Raw genomic sequence first — 18,876 nt, 5'->3', positions numbered from 1 at the left:
ACCATTTCTACTTCGTCCCTGTTGATGTAGACAGAGGCATGAACTCCTTTACGCTTCCTGAAGTCGATGACAATCTCCTTCATTTTGTTGACATTGAGAGATTATTGCTGCCGCACCAGATTCTCTATCTTGTTCCTGTACTCTGTCTCGTCATTGTTTGAGATCTGACCCACTACAGTGGTGTCATCAGCAAACTTGAAAACCCAATTGGAGGGGAATTTGGCCACACAGTCAGGGGTGTATAAGGAGTATAAGGGGGCTGAGAACACAGCCTTGCAGAGCACCGGTGTTGAGGATGTTCGTGGAGGAGGTGTTGTTGCCTATCCTTACTAATATTAATCTAGTTTCTATGACCCCTCTTTTTGCTGCCTTCACTTTTGCCCTCTGGAAGAGATCTCTGTAGCTTTTAAGCTCTGATCAAATGGCTAAAATGCTGACATTTCACTTTCTGGGTGTCACATTTTAATTTTTTTTCTCTTCTTGCTATTCCAAGTACCTCTGCATTTGTCCTGTTAGCCTGTGTCTCTCCCCACCCACAGCTTTAAAAACAAATGCCTAATAAGGGGGACGCTGGCCAGGCCTGTGCGCTCTGAATCATTCATTCAGCTGATGGGCTTGTGGCAACATCAATGGAACGTCTGGATTGTAGCAAAAAGGACTGTCGTCACCGGCCCCGCCCCTTGCCTCCACCTAATTGGACCACCGGCTGCAGCGGCGTGCTCCGATTGGCTTGGGCGTGCCATTGTTCTCTGCACCATCCCACTTCTGATTGGTTGCAGGCGGTGTCAATCACAACTCCACACCCACCCACGGCGCCTGCGCAGGTTTGCCCCGGCCCCACTCGATGCGGAGTGGTGGCCGAGAGGGGGGCGGGACTAGGTATTCGATTGGTCAACCTGCCTGTCGATCAGGCGGAGGGGGGCGGGAGACAGCGGTTGATTGGTTAATGGGTCTGTCGATCAGAGGGAAGGGACGAGATTCGGTATTTGATTGGTCAGTTGGCCTGTCGATCAGATGGAAGGGGCGGGACTCAGTACTTGATTGGTCAGCGAGCCTGTCGAGCAGCCGGCGGGCGGGATTCAGTTGCCCATTGGCCGGGGAGCCTGTCGATCAGCCCATGGGAGGCGGGAGTCGATTGTCGATTGGTTAATGGGACTGTCGATCAGGCGGAAGGGGCGGGGATAGGTTACCGATTGGCCGGCGGACATGTCAATCAGACCGAGGGGGCGGAGTGTGTGAGGCCCCACCCCCCTCTCCCGGGCTCGCGGTTTTGTTCTCTCAAGATGGCGGACAGCGCTCAGTTTGCGGAGAACGGCGGCGCCGGGGCGGCGACGGACGGCTTCGACGGCGCCTTTTACAGCTTCGGCGGGCAGGGAGGGAGCGAGGCCTCGTACGGCGGCGGTGGAGGAGGAGCAGGTCCTGAGTCGAAATCATCATCATCGGCGGCGGGGGCGGGCGATGGCGGCGGGCAGGCCTCGGCTCGGGTGGCAGATGGCAGCCGGGATCAGCAGCAGCAGCCGGCGGCGGCAGCAGCAGGAGGAGGAGCGGCGGCATCGACCCCGCTCAAGGAAGTGGAAGGTTCCAAGATTAACGCCAGCAAGAACGAGGAGGATGAGGGGTGAGTGGGGGGAGGCGAGACCGCGGCTTCGAACTGAGCCCCGAGGCCTGAGGCCTAGTGCTGACCCCGGGTTGACCCCCTTGTCTTGGAGCCCCCGACCCTGTCGCCCACCCCAAACCCTCCCATTCCAACCCACACAGCCAGCAGCTTCTGTCCAAAGCACTGGGCTTTACAGGCTTCCTTTCTGCTGTGCTGCACGTGCTGTGGTACGGTGACTAAAACTTACATTTATATAGCGCCTTCCATAACAGCACATCCCAAAGCCCATAGAATCCCTACACTGGGGCTAAAGGGATATGGGGGGGAAGAGGGGAGTATCAGGATATTGAATTTGATGATCAGCCATGATCAGAATGAATGGGGAGCAGGCTGGAAGGGCTGAATGGCCTCCTCCTGCTTCGAGTTTCTATGCAAAAAGAGGCCATTCAGCCCTATGAAAGGCATAGATAGGGTGAACAGTGGGAAGCTTTTCCCCAGGTCGGTGGTGACGTTCACGAGGGGGTCATCGGTTGAAGGTGAAGCAGGGGAGGTTTAACACAGATATCAGAAGGACATATTTTACACAGAGGGTGGTGGGGGCCTGGAATGCGCTGCCAGGCAAGGTGGGTGGAGGCGGACACACTGGGAACGTTTAAGACTTATCTAGATAGCCACATGAACGGAGTGGGAATGGAGGGATACAAAAGAATGGTCTAGCTTGGACCAGGGAGTGGCACGGGCTTGGAGGGCCGAAGGGCCTGTTCCTGTGCTGTATTCTTTGTTCTTTTATTCTGCACCAAGCCTCCAATAGAGGCTTCCCACCACCCAGGCCCATCTCTGCAACCCCACGTATTTGCCCTCCTAATCCCTCGACACTAAGGGTCAATCCACCTGACATCATTGGAGTGTGGGAGGAAACCGGAACACCTGGAGGAAACCCACGCAGACACTGGGGGGAACGTGCAAACTCCGCATAGACAGTGACCCAAGGCCAGAATTGAACCCGGGTCCCTGGTGCTGTGGGACAGCATTGCTAACCACTGTGCTGCCTGATGGAAGTACTTTCTCTTAGTGTTGTGTAATGTAGGAAATGCGGCAGCCAATTTGCACCCAGCAGCCTCCCGCAAACAGCAGCAGCGGCTAGAATTTTACTTATGTTGCTTAGAGGATGATTATCCGTAAGGCGTGGGAGCCGAAGCAGGCCATTCGGCCCATCGAGTTTGTTTCACCCTGAGATCATGACTAATCTGATGTGATAATCCTCAACTCCTCTTGCTCACCTTAAGCCTTTGACTTGAAACATAATTGACAGCCCAGTCTCTACAGCCCTCTATGGTAAAGAATTCCAGATTCTGAGTGAAGAAATTCCTCTTCGTCCCTGTCTAAAATGGGCGACCCCTTGCTCTGAGATTATGCCCTCTGCTCCCAGACTCTCCCAAGTGGGAAACTATTGGCCATGATGGCGGGGAGAGCTCCTCTGCTCTGGTTTGAATTAGTTTGACTTAGTGGTTCCTCTGAAAGGGGGTGCCCCAGACTGTTCAGCACTCCCTTGGTATGGCACTGGCGTATCAGCCTGGATTTTGTGCTCAACTGCTGGATTAGGGCTTGACCTCAACACCTGATATTCTGAAGAGTCATACGGACACAAAATGCTGACTTAATTACTCTCTCCACAGACCTTGCTGAGTTTTTCTGTTTTTATTAAACATTAATCATCTTCTGCCCACTCATCTGCCCTTTCCTCCAAGTGTTTCTGTTGCTTTCCTTTACACTGCTAGCTGTTACATTGTCATGTATCCTTGTGACAATATGTGAGAGAAAAGTGTAGATAAATCGTGGAAATCTGCAGTAAAAACAAAAAAAAAGCCCCACATTTAGATTTGAAAACATTTATCTTTTCAAATGCTGGTGGGTACACTGTGCATCTGCAGCAGCTTTCTACATTTGGTTAATGGTGAGGTTTTTATAGAATTTGTGCTGGCTCTTTGAAAGAGCTGTCCAATTAATTCTGTTCGCCTGCTTGCCCCCATAGTTCTGCAAATTTTCCATTTCAAGTATTCATCCAGACCGCTTTTTGAAAGAAGTATTGTATCTGCTTCTATCAGCCTTTTTGGCAGTGCATTTCAGATCATCAAAACTTTGTTTTAAAATTCTCAGCCTCCCTCTGGTTCTTTTGCAAATTATCTTAAATCTGTATCTCTTGGTTACTGATCCTTCTACCTGTGCAAATCATTGTTCCTTATCAAAACACCTCCCTTTGAGCCCCTCTACTCTTAAGGAGAGCAGTCCCAGTTTCTCTGGTCTCTCCGCAATTGAAGTTTACTAAATTGGCTCTGCTACAGGGAGAATTTTTTAAAATGCATTCTTTCTCTGGTTACTGTGAATGTAGGGCTGATGACTTTCTCTCGCTGTGTGCTGAAGTACATACAGGCTGAGCTGGTCTGGGAGGCAAGCAGTGTGGTTAATCTGCTGCTGGGCCCTGAGCAAAACTGCATAAAGCTTCTTAAGAGCTCTGTTAGATAATGAGACATTGAAATAGTTTCCACTTTAAGGAAAAGTCAGATTTTGTGGGGTTTATCTTACCGAAGAACCATGTTGTGCAATAGCTGTGTTTTTAAAAAAAACAATGTAATCCCTGTGAGTTTGAGTGGTGATTGTCACAATGATTACCATTTTGTCCAGGCTCTTTTTTTCCCCGTGTTATTTGTGCTACAGTGCTTACTGCAGCGCGCGTGCTGTCTGTGGTTTGAGTTGCTACAAATAGGATAGTTTTGAAAAACTTATTTAATGATTGCTCCATTGCAGCAAATGTTGAAGTTCAGAATATCAGCTGTATCACTTTGAAGTTCTGTTTTGCGAACTTTCTTTCGAGAGCTGGTGTTGCAAAATGCTGACTGATCTACTCCGAGGGGAATTTCACAGTAACTTCATTGCAGTGTTAATGTAAGCCTTACTTGTGACTAATAAATAAACTTTAACTTCAGCTGTTGGCTGTAGGTATGATGTCTAGAACATAGTAACGTTTAGAAGCCAAGAGTGCAAAATCTATTGTGTAGGGCCATTAGTCAAATAGTGAATGAAGCCTTGTGTTGTGCTTGGATACCATCCTGAACTGCACGGGCAGGTTGACTGCTTTATTCATGCCCAAACCTTATTGATTAGATTGGCTCCTTATTCCCATTGGGTTATGATGCAGGTAAACCCTTCTTAAAAAGAACACCATACAGGTTTGCAAAAAGTACTGACATTGCAAGACCAATTTTGATGCCACTGCGAGTTAGAATGGGGGAAAAAAATTCCACGCTTATAATTTGAGTTGGAGACAAATTCACCCTTGTGTGGCTGGTTTTAAGGAATTTGCAGTTGATAATTTTTTTTGTTTGTTCAGCTCGTGGTCTTTAAGTGCTAATTACAGTCATTATGCTGTGCAGACAACATAATTAGATTTTGTTGGTGCAACAACTGTAAGCTATGAACAATTTTGCACAAATATGGAAATATTTTAGCTCTCCCAATGCTCACCTTGTTATTTTAACTGGTTTTATTTACCCCCTCTGTTCTAACCTTTTCATTGTGTGGCTTTTGCTACCAAATAAACCTGTTGGACTTTAACCTGGTGTTGTTAAACTTCTTACTGTGTTTACCCCAGTCCAACGCCGGCATCTCCACATCATGACTAACCTTTTCTGACATATGTTTAATATATTTCGGTCATCTTTCCTGTTGGAAAGTTATTTTATGCCATGTTAGAAGAATCTGTTAGAGCATAGCTCATTAATTTGATTTATTATTGTCACATATATTAGTATACAGTGAAAAGTGTTGTTTCTTGACAGAGCATGCCGTTCATAGAGAAGGAAACGAAAGTGCAGAATGTACAGTCATAGCCAGGGTGTAGAGAAAGATTTGGGTTCCTTCAGTAACCCAGCGCTAACTATCTTATAATGGACTCAATTTAAAATTGTGAAGGTTTTGTACAAATGCTGATTGATTCTCTGGCGATTGTGCCAACTCCAGAATATTAATCAAGTGCAGTAGTCGTCTTGCATAGAGAACACCACCTGACCCACCCAGCCCACAGAACAACATTGTGGGGTATTTGATTGTTCCTGCATGTCTATTTGAACTACCATCCTGTTCTAACCATCCAGTTATTTTTTTTGAAAGTCTAAATGATGTAGCATCAGCTATTTTGGCTGAGGGTCTGATCCATCCATCTAATTTATGGATGGATTTCCACTTCATCGGACATTGTTTAGTTTAGAATCTCTGTCTCCTAGTTCTCCAGTCAGTGTTAATCAGAGTTGTTTCCATCAGCATTGCCCGTCCTCTCAGCATTTTAAAAACCCGGCTTGGAACTCACTCTTCTCTTGGAAGTTGGTTTGGTTATACTAATCCCCCCATTTCGGGGCAACTGAACAAATTGTTACCTTGGTAAAGCCACAGGGGTGTGGCAGAGCATGTATTAGTACATTGAAATACAACGTGCAACAAGCATTGCTGGCCTGGTTTGCACCACCGGAAAAACTGTAATTTTGAGGAGCTACCTTTATAACAAAAACACGTTCCAGTGTATGGGTTTTTTTAGGTAAGGTGTCTAGACTGGATCCTTGGGGCCATGTGCACCCCTCGGCAGTTCCCAGATATATGTTTTGCTTGTTCTGAAAAAGGGGTGTTTTTGGTGCTGCTGACTCATTATCATAGAATGCCCACAGTGCAGGAGGAGGCTATTCGGCCCATCAAGCCTGCACCGACGACAATCCCATCCAGCCCCTATCCCCATAACCCCACGTATTTACCCTACTAGTCCCCTGATATTAAGGGGTAATTTAGCATGGCCGATTCACCTAACCTGCACATCTTTGGACTCTGGGCAGCGGCTGGAACACCCGGAGGAAACCCAGACACAGACTTGGGGAGAACATGCAATAAAAGCAAATTTACTGCGGATGCTGGAATCTGAAATCAAAAGAGAAAATGCTGGAAAAATCTCAGCAGGTCTGGCAGCATCTGTAAAGAGAGAAAAGAGCTGACGTTTCGAGTCCAGACGACCCTTTGCCAAAGCTTTGACAAAGGGAGAACGTGCGAACTCCGCACAAGACAGTGACCCAAGGCCACAGTTGAACCCGGGTCCCTGGCACTGAGAGAAGTGAAGAAATCCTAAATCAAAACGCCTAACCTGTTAGTTGCAGGAACTTGATTTGTGTGCAGATTTTTGGAAACCAGGGCTGAAGTTGGATGGGTGACATGGATTGTGTGCATCTATGCTACTCAGCCAAAAACATGGAAACCTCTGACTTAGAGCCCCAAGTTTTGGTGTAAATGCTGCTGTTTCTGAGTCACCCATTAAATCAGTGACTGCCTTTTTAAAGGTAACCTCTCAAAATTACAGTTTTTCTAGTGGTGTAAACAAGGCCAGAAAAGCTTGTTTCACGTTGTATTTCAAGGTATTAAAACTGTCATTCGATCAGCTTTATTGATTTCCAATCAACACGAAACAATCATGATGAATTGTTTTTCCTTTTCCGCCTTCTCTCTCAGGTATTCTTTTATTGGATACATGTGTTTAATACTTCCTGTTCCATTTGGATAATTTAACCCCTGATATGATTGAACTAATCTGCCATTTAACTCGTCCACTTAATTACCTAATTATTCTACATGTTGTCTAGTTTTTATTTTGCGCAATACCTATGCTAGTACAATTGCAATGCAGAGGAAGCAAGTTTTCTAACCGGCTTTTTTTGTTTTGACTAACTCTTGTCTCGGTGGCCTTGGCACATGCACTGCATTTACTTGGGAGTTATTGTCGCCATTTAGTGAGAGCCTGTAGCATTGGGAACCAAATTACTGCTTTTCACAGTGATTATGCTTCAGACATGATTTGTATTTGTGCGCACATTGTGGCGAAGAGCTCTCTGGTTGCTTTGTAGGGAAACATGATTTTGGAGGCATTTGCCATTTCCCAATATGGACTTGCGTTTATTTTATGCTCAAAGAAGGTGGTTTGCGGGAAAGTTCAAATCCAGAATTGAGAGCAATGATAGTGGTGTTTTAAACTGGTACTAGTTGAGGCTGCTGTTCAACTCATTCATTTGTGCTCTTTCGATGGAACAGTAAGTAGTCTCACAACACCAGGTTAAAGTCCAGCAGGTTTATTTGGTAGCACGAGCTTTTGGGGCATTGCCCCTTCATCAGGTTGCCCTTTCGTCAGACTCACCTGATGAAGGGACAACGCTCCGAAAGTTCGTGCTACCAAATAAACCTGGTGGACTTTAAGCTGGTGTTGTGAGACTACTTACTGTGCCCACCCCAGTCCAACCACCGGCAACTCCACATCATGACTTTCAATGGAAGTAAGAGATCAAGTCTTGCTTTCACCTTTTTTTTCTGCAGTGGCATTTTACTCCAGGAAAATGTGCTCCTCTGGACAGCTGTCTGCCTAAAAAGTGTGCTCAAGATTTGATATCTCCTTTTTGATTCCAAACTATTTGTTAAATTCACTGGTGATCTCTGCTCTCTGTCTCCCAGTTCTTGTCAAAGAGGCTAGAGCTTTGAGTGCAAACGGATGATACCAGGGAAATAGATTGACTCGACCACAAACAGAGGGAAAGATTCCTTGACCAATCATCTATCTTCGGGCAAAGGAACATTCTGGGATATTGATGTTAACATGAATGGGATCATAGCAGTGGCTTGGTTATGACTCTAGGCTGGCCATCCATAACTCAGTTCCCTCCATGCCAAATTGCAAATTTGAGGTCAATCAGACTAGCAATTTGTGGTTTAGGAAATAACTTTGTTTTAGAAAGAGAACCCAGGAAGGAAACTTGGCACTATACCTGGTCGGTTGGCACGTGACTTTAGCCCATATTAGTTGTGTTCTGAAATAGCCTGGCAAACCAGTTGTACAGAAGTGTCAACAATAATTGCAGCGAGAGCCAACCATCGTTGTTGTACTGTGCATTCCACGGTGCGGTTATTGTAAAATATAAAATGGTATGTGTCTGCTTTAGTTAGATCCTCGTTCTGACAGTGCTTGCCTGTATGTAACTTTGTCTGCTTTGCTTTAATACTTGCCGCTAAATCTTATGCAGATTTTGGCAATTGTTCAGCAGTGAGGATGCACTGCTGACAGGATGTTCACTGCCTTCCATCCAGTGCACAGCTAATTCCAAACAGCTTTTTACTGTAATCTCTGGAATTCTGCTTTAGATTTGGCTGCCCTTGTCCAAACTTGAGTGCATTTACCAGGCGTTGAAGTGATTTTCTGCCAAGAAGTGTATTAATGCAGACAGGAAAGGTTTACATAAGCCTGTCACTGCAGATCCTGAATACAAGGCATTCTTGCTGTGAACATATCTCTTTGAGATAAACCCTTGTGCAAGGACCTGGATTATGCTGATTTCTATACCTGCTGTGAAATCCCAGAATGTACAACGATTGACTCAATTTCTGGAGCATTGAGGGGTACATGGAGCCAACACATTTCTGCAAAGGCCATTAAACGGCTTAAAGTTGACATCAGTACAATTACTAAGCTTGGTATGGTAGTTGCTGGAAGGAGTCACCATATCTGTGTCTTCCATGATAGGGGTGGCTGGAAAAAAATGGGTGCTGCTGAGGTACTGAATTTTTAACTGGTTTAACTATCCATCAGCTACCTGGCTGGACCACATCATGTGTTGTTTGGTCTCTCTACCTCCACCATCAAGTGTTTCATTTAATTCCTATCCACATCTCTCGCATCCTCACTTTCAACAGGTGCAATGAGTCTGTCATTAGGTTTAAGACTATCTGTTTAGCTGCTGCTGCCCGCTAAAGGCACAGTACCTCACAGACACCATTACCGTATCTCCGATTGTATGTATTGCACATCTGGAGAGAAATGAGATCAACTTGTTCATGACACCCATTTCCTGCTGCCTCGATTCCCGCCTCCACTAAAAACATTGACCGGCAACCTTCCTTCCTGGCCCACAAGCTGGCCAATGCTGTAAATCACTCTCCCTCTTCACCACCATTATGAGCTCTCGCCACATTTCCCGTGACTCCATGTTTGAATCCCCTCGAATTAGGTTTCATTTCCAAAAGAATCTGAACTCGCAGTTGAGATCCTCTTTGTGTATCATCCCTCTCTGATGTCCTCAGCCTGTGAAACTCTGGACCACATCCTCTCTCTCTCTCTGCACCCCCGCACCCCCCCCGCCCCATACCCCTCTTTTATTGTCCAGCTCCATAGGACTGCTCTTGTTTGGGTCCATTCATACCTATCCAGTTGTAGATAAAAAGTTTGAAATAATAGTTTTGTTCCTACTTCTGGATAGTTTGGCCCTCGCTTCTGGCACTGAATTACACAATGGAGAGGCAAAGACGCAGTGGTATTGTCCCTGGACTAGTAACCCAGAGACACGGTGTGGGGACCTGGGTTCAAATCCCACCACAGCAGATGGTGCAATTTGAATTCAATAAAAATCTGGAATTTAAAAGTCTTAATGATGACCATCTGTTTGCTAATGTCCTTCGGGGAAGGAAATCTGCTGTCCTTACCCGGTCTGGCCTACATGTGACTCCAGATCCACAGCAATGGTTGACTCTCAAATGTGCTGTGAAATTGCCTAGCTAACCATTCAGTTCAAGGGCCATTATGGATTGGCAACAAATGTTGGCCCAGCCAGCGATGCCATGGCATCCCGTGAACAAATTAATTTAAAAAAAAATAGGCTATTCAACTCAGCTCGTTACAAACTGATGAATGGAAGCCTTTTTCTGTCTGAGAATTCTTAATGAACTCTGCTTGGGCAGCGTTGTTTCAATTCTTGATGGGCATGGGCAGCAAGCACACAACTGCCCATCACTTGCCACTAATTGACAACCTCATCCAGAGCCACCACAGGATGGCTGGCATGGGGAAACTGTAAATGAGCTGAATGGAAGGAAGGCGGGTACTGTCAAAACTGCTTGTAGGGTGGGTGCACAGTATCAGTTTTGCAAACCTGACTCATGAAGCATAAATACTCTAGGACTGGTGCATTTGCTGAATGGTCTGACTGAGTTCATTGGTGAAAGAGTTTAAACAAGGTACAAATTGTTCTAGTCCAGTAAGCACCTTGAATGTGAGCTGATAACACTGTTTGAGGCCTGGGACTGGAAGCAGTGACTTAAAATGTTAAATGTCCAAGGCCACAGTTGAAAGTGGAGAGAGGGCAATAAGGTTGAAGGGATTGGTTGTGGGGGTGGTGCGGGGGGGGGAGTGAAGGGAGATGGGATGGGGAGATGTGGTGGGATGGGGAGATGTGGTGGGATGGAGCTTACAAATTGGGGAAAAGTTGGCTGTGACTCTGTCACCAATAGTAGACTGAGGGGCATGAGAACACACAGTGGACCAGTGTTAGAAGAGTGGATAGATCCTCGGAGTTGGAGTGTTTTAGATGAGTGTGGAATTTGAAAGTGGATTTTGAAATTGCTATGCAGTGGGGCACAGAACCAGTGAAAACTGGCCAGTATGGAGGCGAAAGGTGTAGGAAAGGGTTCTGGGTAAGTTGAAATTTACATAGGGTGGGGTTTGGCAGGGCAGCAATGAAAACCTTTTTCTAATCCCTGTGCCAAAAGATTATCTTCTCATTTTGTGTACTAACATTCTTGCTCCATTTATATCCCAGTGCTGGGCTGTGCTTCAAGTTCTAACTTCTAAATCCATGCTGCAGTACAGATGGGATGAGTTCTGAATTCTTGTTTTATGAACTGGGGCATGTCAACCACTCGGATGTCACACAGCTCTGTAATATAAACACTGGTCAAGGTATTCCCTGGGAAATAAATTGGTGAATGTTTTAGCTAAATTTGCTTTGCTAAAACAGGCACAAAGCGTTCACATTCTGATGAGAGCAAGACAAAAAATGTGGAACATGTTTCTTCTTTTTCCCTCCAATACTTAAATCATTCATTTGTTCTGCTTCAGTTTTGCTACCTGTTTTGGAGACAGGAAGACAAATAAAAGACTGGAATCGAGTTTTGGTGGCTGATTTTCTGGAGTCTGAACATTTACAGTATTGGAGCTTAGTAAATAGTCCCTAAAAAGCTTCATGAGACTCTGCAGTCTTTTTGTACGACTGCCCCACCCTGTTGTTAGTGGCTGGGCGTTTTTCCCTTAGAGGCACTAATGAAGTCATGAGCCGTGGTTTCTCAGTGCACCTTACTACGTGCAGGCTTGCCAACTTTGGGTTTACACTTGCAATTAAGCTTTGCTGTCTATCAGCTGACTGCAAAATTTTGCATCTCATTCTGAACAAGTTTAATGTTGGATCGAAAAGATTATCTCTCCGCATTATTTTGCAAAGCTGGACTTAGCAAGCATTATTTGTGGACACAGCAACCAGTGCTTGACATGTTAACATTGCAATTAAAGGATAAGGTTCTGATTTTAATAAAAACTTTTAATCATTTCATTTATTTGTACTGTGCTGTTGCCAGCCATTTTGGAAAATCTACTGTGCTCTAATTATGTAAATAAAATACTTGTCAGTCCACGGATTTTTTGGTAGCAAGGACTGGGCCTACAGGTGAATCATAGAATCCCTACAGTGCCGAAGGAGGCCATTTGGCCCATTGAGCCTGTGCCGATGACAATCCCACCCAGGCCCTATCCCTGTAACCCCACATATTTACCCTGCTTGTCCCCCTGACCAGGGTTAATTTAACTTGGCCAATCAACCTAACCCGCACATCTTTGGAGTGAGAGGAAACCGGAACACCTGGAGGAAACCCATGCAGACATGTGCGAACTCCACACAGACAGTCTCCCGAAGCTGGAATTGAACCCGTGTCCCTGGTGCTGTGAGGCAGCAGTGCTAACCGCTGTGCCACCGTGCCATCCTTATGTTACAAGTTATCACCTAGTTTACTAATCTCTGTTTAGTGAACCCATCACTGAACAGGGATTAGTAAACTAGGTGTGAACATATCTCCTTTGACTGTCCCGAAGGACCACGCACAAGTGAAAGACCAGTTGAACAGAATGTCAAGAACAATTCAGGGACAATTTCACAAAATATTACCCACAATAGTTAGCTGGAAAGTGCATATCATCATGTGCATCATCTCGAATTAACAGTAGAACATGAGGACTTTGCAGAATACCATGTTAGTTTGTGAACCTAGTATCTCAGAATCTCATCTCTACACCTGTGCATTACTTTGGTCTGTTTTAGAGTAATGCAGGATTGAATCGGGAAGGAATGACGTTAAGTTGCCTATTCCCAAAGTATTGCCTGCATTCTGTCAATGTAATTCAATTATCATGAACACAGCTTCTTCATGCCAGCTCTTTAATTCTCTCTGTTTTCAGACCTGCTTGGAGCAGTTTTCATTTGTGTGCAGGACGTGGTCAGTACTCGTGTATCTGAAGGTACAATTCTCAAGTCCTTAAACTATGGGGAAAGTGCCTGATGCAAAAGCTCTTGAAGAGTCAGTGCCTCTGATTTTATCCCTTGCTGAATGAATAGCCATGTGGAGTTTGAAGGAGAGAGCCCATATTTGTAGGTAAAGTAACGTCAACAACATTAGCTTGGAGACCCAGAACAGAGGAAGTACAAAGTGGACATTCATCTCATGTAACCAAGGGTTGAGGTTGCACTGAAAGGGCAGTGGAGGAGACACCCAACATTGGCAATGTTGTCCCACACCCAGACCTAAGTTACTATATTTGTGCTGGCACTGTTTTTAAAAACTGATTTGCCCTTCCTTTTTATATTATCACTGTGCAGGAAGATGTTTGTTGGTGGACTCAGCTGGGAAACAAGCAAGAAAGATTTAAGGGACTACTTTTCTAAGTATGGAGAGATTGTAGACTGCGTAATCAAAATGGATCCTGTGACTGGGCGTTCGCGAGGATTTGGGTTTATCCTCTTCAAGGATCCTGAAAGTGTAGACAAGGTAGGATTCTGCATTCACTGCCAGTTTTTAACCTGACTCTACCCAGGTTAAATGAGGAATCCTAACTGCTACTTGAAATGATTCAAATATGACACTGCATAAGGTTGAATAGTAGGGCTTTTGGTTTCCATTTTATTTTCTCTCCCTTTTTTCAGGTCTACTGATGCCAACACTATTCTTTACCCCAAGGTGGTGGACAGACAAGCTGTTCCTGGGCTTCTTCCAAAGCCATTTGAGCTGTGCGGTTGTAAACTTACTACTTGTGTGTTAGATTTCCGTTGCCTTGTAGAATTTGAACGGAAAATCATTTAAGAAATAAAATTACATTAATATCGTGCCTTATATGTCAGGGTATCCAAATTGCTTCATGTTTACTTTAAAGAGTAGTGATTGGTTTCTAGGCAAACACAGCTGCTATTTTGTGTGTGGCGGGGTCCAACGAACAGCACTGAGAGGAATGTCTGGCTTTTGTGTTGGTTGAGGGAGAGATGATGACCACAATGCCAGTAGAATTCCTTTCCCTTTGGCTAATACTTGATCTTCAGTGCCTACCCAAGCAGGCAATTTGAGAGTGTCTCATCTGAAGAATGATGCCTCTCAACAATACAGCCCTTCCTCAGTGCTTCAGTGAACCATTATTCCAGGTGATCGGCTCAAGTCCATGAGTGCCGTGTGAAGACATCCATTTGACTCCCTGAGCTGAGATTTCTCCAATGCCTGCAAGAATGATCGGCTGAGAGGAATCTGCAGGGTGCTTACACTCATGTGTTGCATTTTGTCAACCATCTTGAGGGGATTCCTCGGGTCAAAGCTGCCAAGCTGCCCTCATGTTAGGTTGGGGTGAGATGTGACAACTCCTACACACAGTTGTGAGTTGTTTGTCTAGCAACTGAATAATTGTGGTTCTGAACAAATCTCAAAACATGAATTTTTTAGAAGCTGCCATTCACTGTGGGGGAACATTCATGGTGTACTCCGATTTTCTTTTAAAAAGTTAGTCCTCCATTATTGAGATTTTCAGTGAGTATGTAAGCATTGGGAAATCATTAACTATTTCCTTGTCAGTCTGTCTGTCGCTTTCCAGTAAAAGTGATCCTTTTGAAGAAGGTCATTTTGGCTAAAGGAGGGGCAAAATTGGCAGCTCAATATCCTTGGATAGAGAGTTTTCAGGCAGGATAGAGTGGGGGACAAAAAAAGGAGCGGGGGGTAGCATTATTGGTTAAAGAATGAATTATGGCTGTGAGGGGGATGGGGAATCATGCTAATCGAGTTAACAAATGAGGCTTTATAGGCTGATCTTCGGAATAAAAAAAGGACAGTCACACTACTAGGAGTATATACAGACACCCATATAGTGAGAGGGAGATGGAAGAACAAACATGTAGACAAATTTCTACCTTTAGGAATAAGAGGGCAATGTTGGACAACTATCCCAGTTGGGTTTCAAACAATACAAGGGGTATTGAGGGTGAAACCAGGTACCGTGTCCAGGGATTTTTTTTAAAACAACGTGACAGATCCAACAGGAGGAGACTCGATTCTGGATTTAGTCTTGGGAAATGAAGATGGGCAAGTGGGCGAAGTGACAGTGGATGACCATATTGGGGACAGTGATCAGAATTCGATCAGATATATATTGTATTGTTATGGAAAAGGACAGAGATGATCAGGGATGAAAGATTTAAATTGGGGGAAGGAAGTTTTACAAAACTCAAGTGGTTTAGCTGAGGTGGACTGGACAAGACTGCTAAAGGATAAATCAGTAGCAAATAGTGGGAAGCACTGAAAAAAGTAGCTGCGCGGAGAGATTGGAGAGTTTAGGGTTGTTTTCCTCGGGACAGAGAAGGCTGAGGGGTGACATTATTGAGGTATGCAAAATTCAGGGGTAGAGATAGTAGACAGGACGAACCTGTTTCCCATGGCAGAGAGTTCAAAAACCAGGGGAGATAGATTCAAGCTAAGTGGCAGAAGGATTAGAGGGGGGACATGAGGAAAAATATTTTTACGCAGAGGGTGGTGGGTGTCTGGAATTCACTGCCTGAAATATTGGTGGAGGCAGAGATCCTAAACTCGTTTAAAAAGTACCTGAATCTGCACCTTAAGTGCTCTATGATGCAGGGCTATGGACTGCGTGCAGGAAGGAGCAATTAGGAAGTCTGTCTTTGGGTCAGCATGGACAAGATGAGCCAAATAGCCCCCTTCTATGCTGTACCATTTTCAAGTGTGCCCTGTGGTAGGGACACAAAACAATTGTATGGTTAAGCTTGCAAATGCAATTTTTAGAGTTTGCTTGGAAGCATTAGCCCCAGGGGCTGAGTGTGCGAAAACAAAGCCAAACTTGTTTTCCACCATATACTGCTCACTGAACTCATTTGGATTGGGGGCCAGATCTCAAACAGCTTTAACTTTGAACGGCCTCTCCCCAGTGTCAACCCGTTGGTGAGTCAGAAGGTTGTTTGATTGGATGAATCCCTTTTCAAAGACACAGCAGGTGAACGGCCTCTCCCCAGTGTCACTGCGCCGATGAACTTCCAGTTGTGACGGGAAATCGAATCCCTTCCCACAACCTACACATTTCCACGGTTTCTGCATGGTGCTGGAGGTTTTTAAAGATCTAATTTCCTTCATGAATCCTGGATTTTGTGCAGTTATGGGTAGGAATTTGTATAGTATCGGTCTGTGATGTATAATGCTGACACTCTGTCGTCAGCCTGGGTATTTTGCACACAGTAAGTTAAATCTTACTGCTGTGATATGACATTTAGTTTTGATTAGCAATATTTAAACATGCAAACAACCAGTTATATTGCTATCTGGAAGTTGCAGTAAATAATAAAACAGAAACCAAGAAATTCATGAGAGTCTCGCATTCAGCCTCAAACTTGTTCTGCTGTTCTGTTGGGTTAAAGCTAATCTGTACCACAACTTAATTTGCTGTACCTGTTTTAGTTATCTTGTCCCTGGGTACTCTTGGCTAACAACCTGTACAGCTTGTTGGGGAAAATGGTTGCAGATTTCTGCTTCCCTTTATGTGAAAAACATTCTTCCTGAGCCTATTTCTAACTAGCTCAACTGTAGTTTCGAGATTATGCTTACTTCCGCATTCCCACCCCCAACCACCCCCCCCCTCTCACTCGCACACAATTTCCCTGTATCTACTGCATCAAATCTTCTATTGGTTTTGCACATCTTAATTGGGGCATGTCTCAACCATCTCAAATTCAACAAGTCCAAACCAAATTTATGCAAACTGTCCTTGTAATGTAACCCTTTCAGGTCCGATATCATTCTAGATGAGCTGCCCTTCACCCTCTCCAAGGCCGGTATTTCTTTCCTGCAAAGCTTATCAGTCAGTGGGTTATTTTTGAAATGTAGTTCCTGTTAATGCTGCCAAGCCGATTTGTACAATGAGATGGTGGACAGTTGATCTGTTGTTAGTGGATGAGTGAGATGTGTTTTTTTTAAAAAAATGGTGCTGCAGATTTTCACTTTAAACTGAATGGTGGGGTGGGGTGGGGTGGGGGGGCTTTGATCGAAAAGAAGGCACCTTTGACAATGCCACACTCCCTTGGTGCTGCACTGATGTATTAGCCTAGATTGGTTTGGGGTCTGAACTGGGAATCAATTACTCGTGACCTTTTGACTTGAGTTGCCAGTGCACCAAGCTGACACTGAGATAATGTGCTGGAATTCTAGATATTCTGCAGCTGGGTGTGGATTTATGCTCACAGCTCGTAATCTCTGTTGCTGCACATTGGCTTGGTGCCTTTGCGGAAAGAATACTGAAGGAGTGAATATGGATGCCAGAATCATACATGTCTGGGAACCAAAGGCTCTGGTGTCAGGATGGCTTAACCAGAGAAAGGAAACCAAAGAAGGAAACTTCAAAATATTTATAATTTTAAAATGTCAAAGTTGGAAATAAGACCTATACAAAGAACAAAAAACAATACAGCACAGGAACAGCACACGGCCCTCCAAGCCCGTGCCGCTCCCTGGTCCAAACTAGACCATTCTTTTGTATCCCTCCATTCCCACTCTGTTCATATGGCTATCTAGATAAGTCTTAAACGTTCCCAGTGTGTCCGCCTCCACCACCTTGCCTGGCAGCGCATTCCAGGCCCCCACCACCCTCTGTGTAAAATATGTCCTTCTGATATCTGTGTTAAACCTCCCAAGGATGCCCAAATTTTAAAGTGGTAGAAACTACCATGATGCAGTAATGCCTTGTAATCCCAGTGTGAATTCATGTAAGCAAATTCATACATATTGTCTATGATTTTCATAGAATCCCTACAGTGCAGGAGGAGGCCATTCGGCCCATCGAGTCTGCACCGAACACAGTCCCACCCAGACCCTATTCCCGCAACCCCCCATATTTACCCTGCTAATCCCCCTGACACTACAGTCAATTTAGCATGGCCAATCAACCTAACCCGCACATCGGAAACCAGAGCACCCGGAGGAAACCCATGCAGACACTGGGAGAATGTGCAAACTCCACACACACTGACCCGAGGCTGGAATTGAACCTGGGTTCCTGGCGTTGTGAGGCAGCAGTGCTAACCACTGTGCCCCAAAAATTTAAACCATTTAGTCAGGAAGGCATGCCTTTTGGACCTCCCTGGGATTCTTCCTCTCCCTTACCTTCAGTGTTTTGTATATTGAACAAGTGCCACAGTCCTGGTTTGATTTGTTTTTCATGGGTGTTAGTATTCAGTGCTCAGTCATTCTTACAGTATTACCTCTGATGTTGGAAATTTCATGCTGGTTATACAACTGCCAGAAGCAGTTAACATGTCACAAAGTGCAAGGAACATGGACAGTAGGTTTTGAAGGCGCAGTCGCAGCAATAGCTGATTCTGACCTTGTGTTTAATTCTCGCTGGAGGTCACTGGGTAGCAATTAGAATCCAGGTATTTTAGTCTCCATTACCAACACAGCCCTATACAAAAACAATGCTGAGAGATATTTTCTTCTGATGGTTCACTGCTCATATAGCAGAGGGGAAACTAAAATAGAATAAACCTACGCTGATCTGTGGAATATTCAGTTACGTGTGCTCTTTGTGTTAGGCGATAGGGCCTCAGGAAAATGAGTCGGTGTCTATATCTATACGGAATCTATATGTAAGACAATTCTTGAGCTGTGAAGTATTGCTTATGATGAGGCAGTTTCTGTCACCCATATCAGCTGAGGTTTCAGTCGAGTATATTGTATAGCAAACCATCGCACACACCATCCGGATTACCAACACACAATATGTCACCACCCATTAATTGTGGGGCAGCGGAGTCCCAGATAAAGTTTATCTGACCATTTATCATCCCATATTCCATTATATT

The 18,876-nt window shown here is 44.8% G+C and overlaps 1 protein-coding gene across 6 annotated transcripts in view; it reads left to right on the top strand.

The window, feature by feature from the left end:
- Positions 1 to 1,221: 1,221 nt before the first annotated feature.
- The window catches only part of LOC144480227 (heterogeneous nuclear ribonucleoprotein D-like), a 33,667-nt gene continuing 16,012 nt past the window's right edge, over positions 1,222 to 18,876 (top strand). For 4 of the 6 annotated variants that reach the window (XR_013495630.1, XM_078199478.1, XM_078199480.1 and 1 more), the window contains exons 1-2: positions 1,222 to 1,618; positions 13,363 to 13,531. Coding sequence is in view for 4 of the 6 variants with exons in the window: in XM_078199478.1 (XP_078055604.1) it covers positions 1,284 to 1,618; positions 13,363 to 13,531 (504 nt within the window). In the remaining 2 variants the exon portion in view is untranslated. The remainder of the gene's footprint in view (positions 1,619 to 13,362; positions 13,532 to 18,876) is intronic. The other 2 variants (XR_013495631.1, XM_078199481.1) reach the window with 1 other exon arrangement.

The sequence above is a fragment of the Mustelus asterias genome, chromosome 28, assembly GCF_964213995.1.
Source record: "Mustelus asterias chromosome 28, sMusAst1.hap1.1, whole genome shotgun sequence".
NCBI classification, from domain to species: Eukaryota; Metazoa; Chordata; class Chondrichthyes; order Carcharhiniformes; family Triakidae; genus Mustelus; species Mustelus asterias.
The sequence above is the reverse complement of the archived record's forward strand: the minus strand, read 5'-3'. Positions and strand labels throughout refer to the sequence as shown.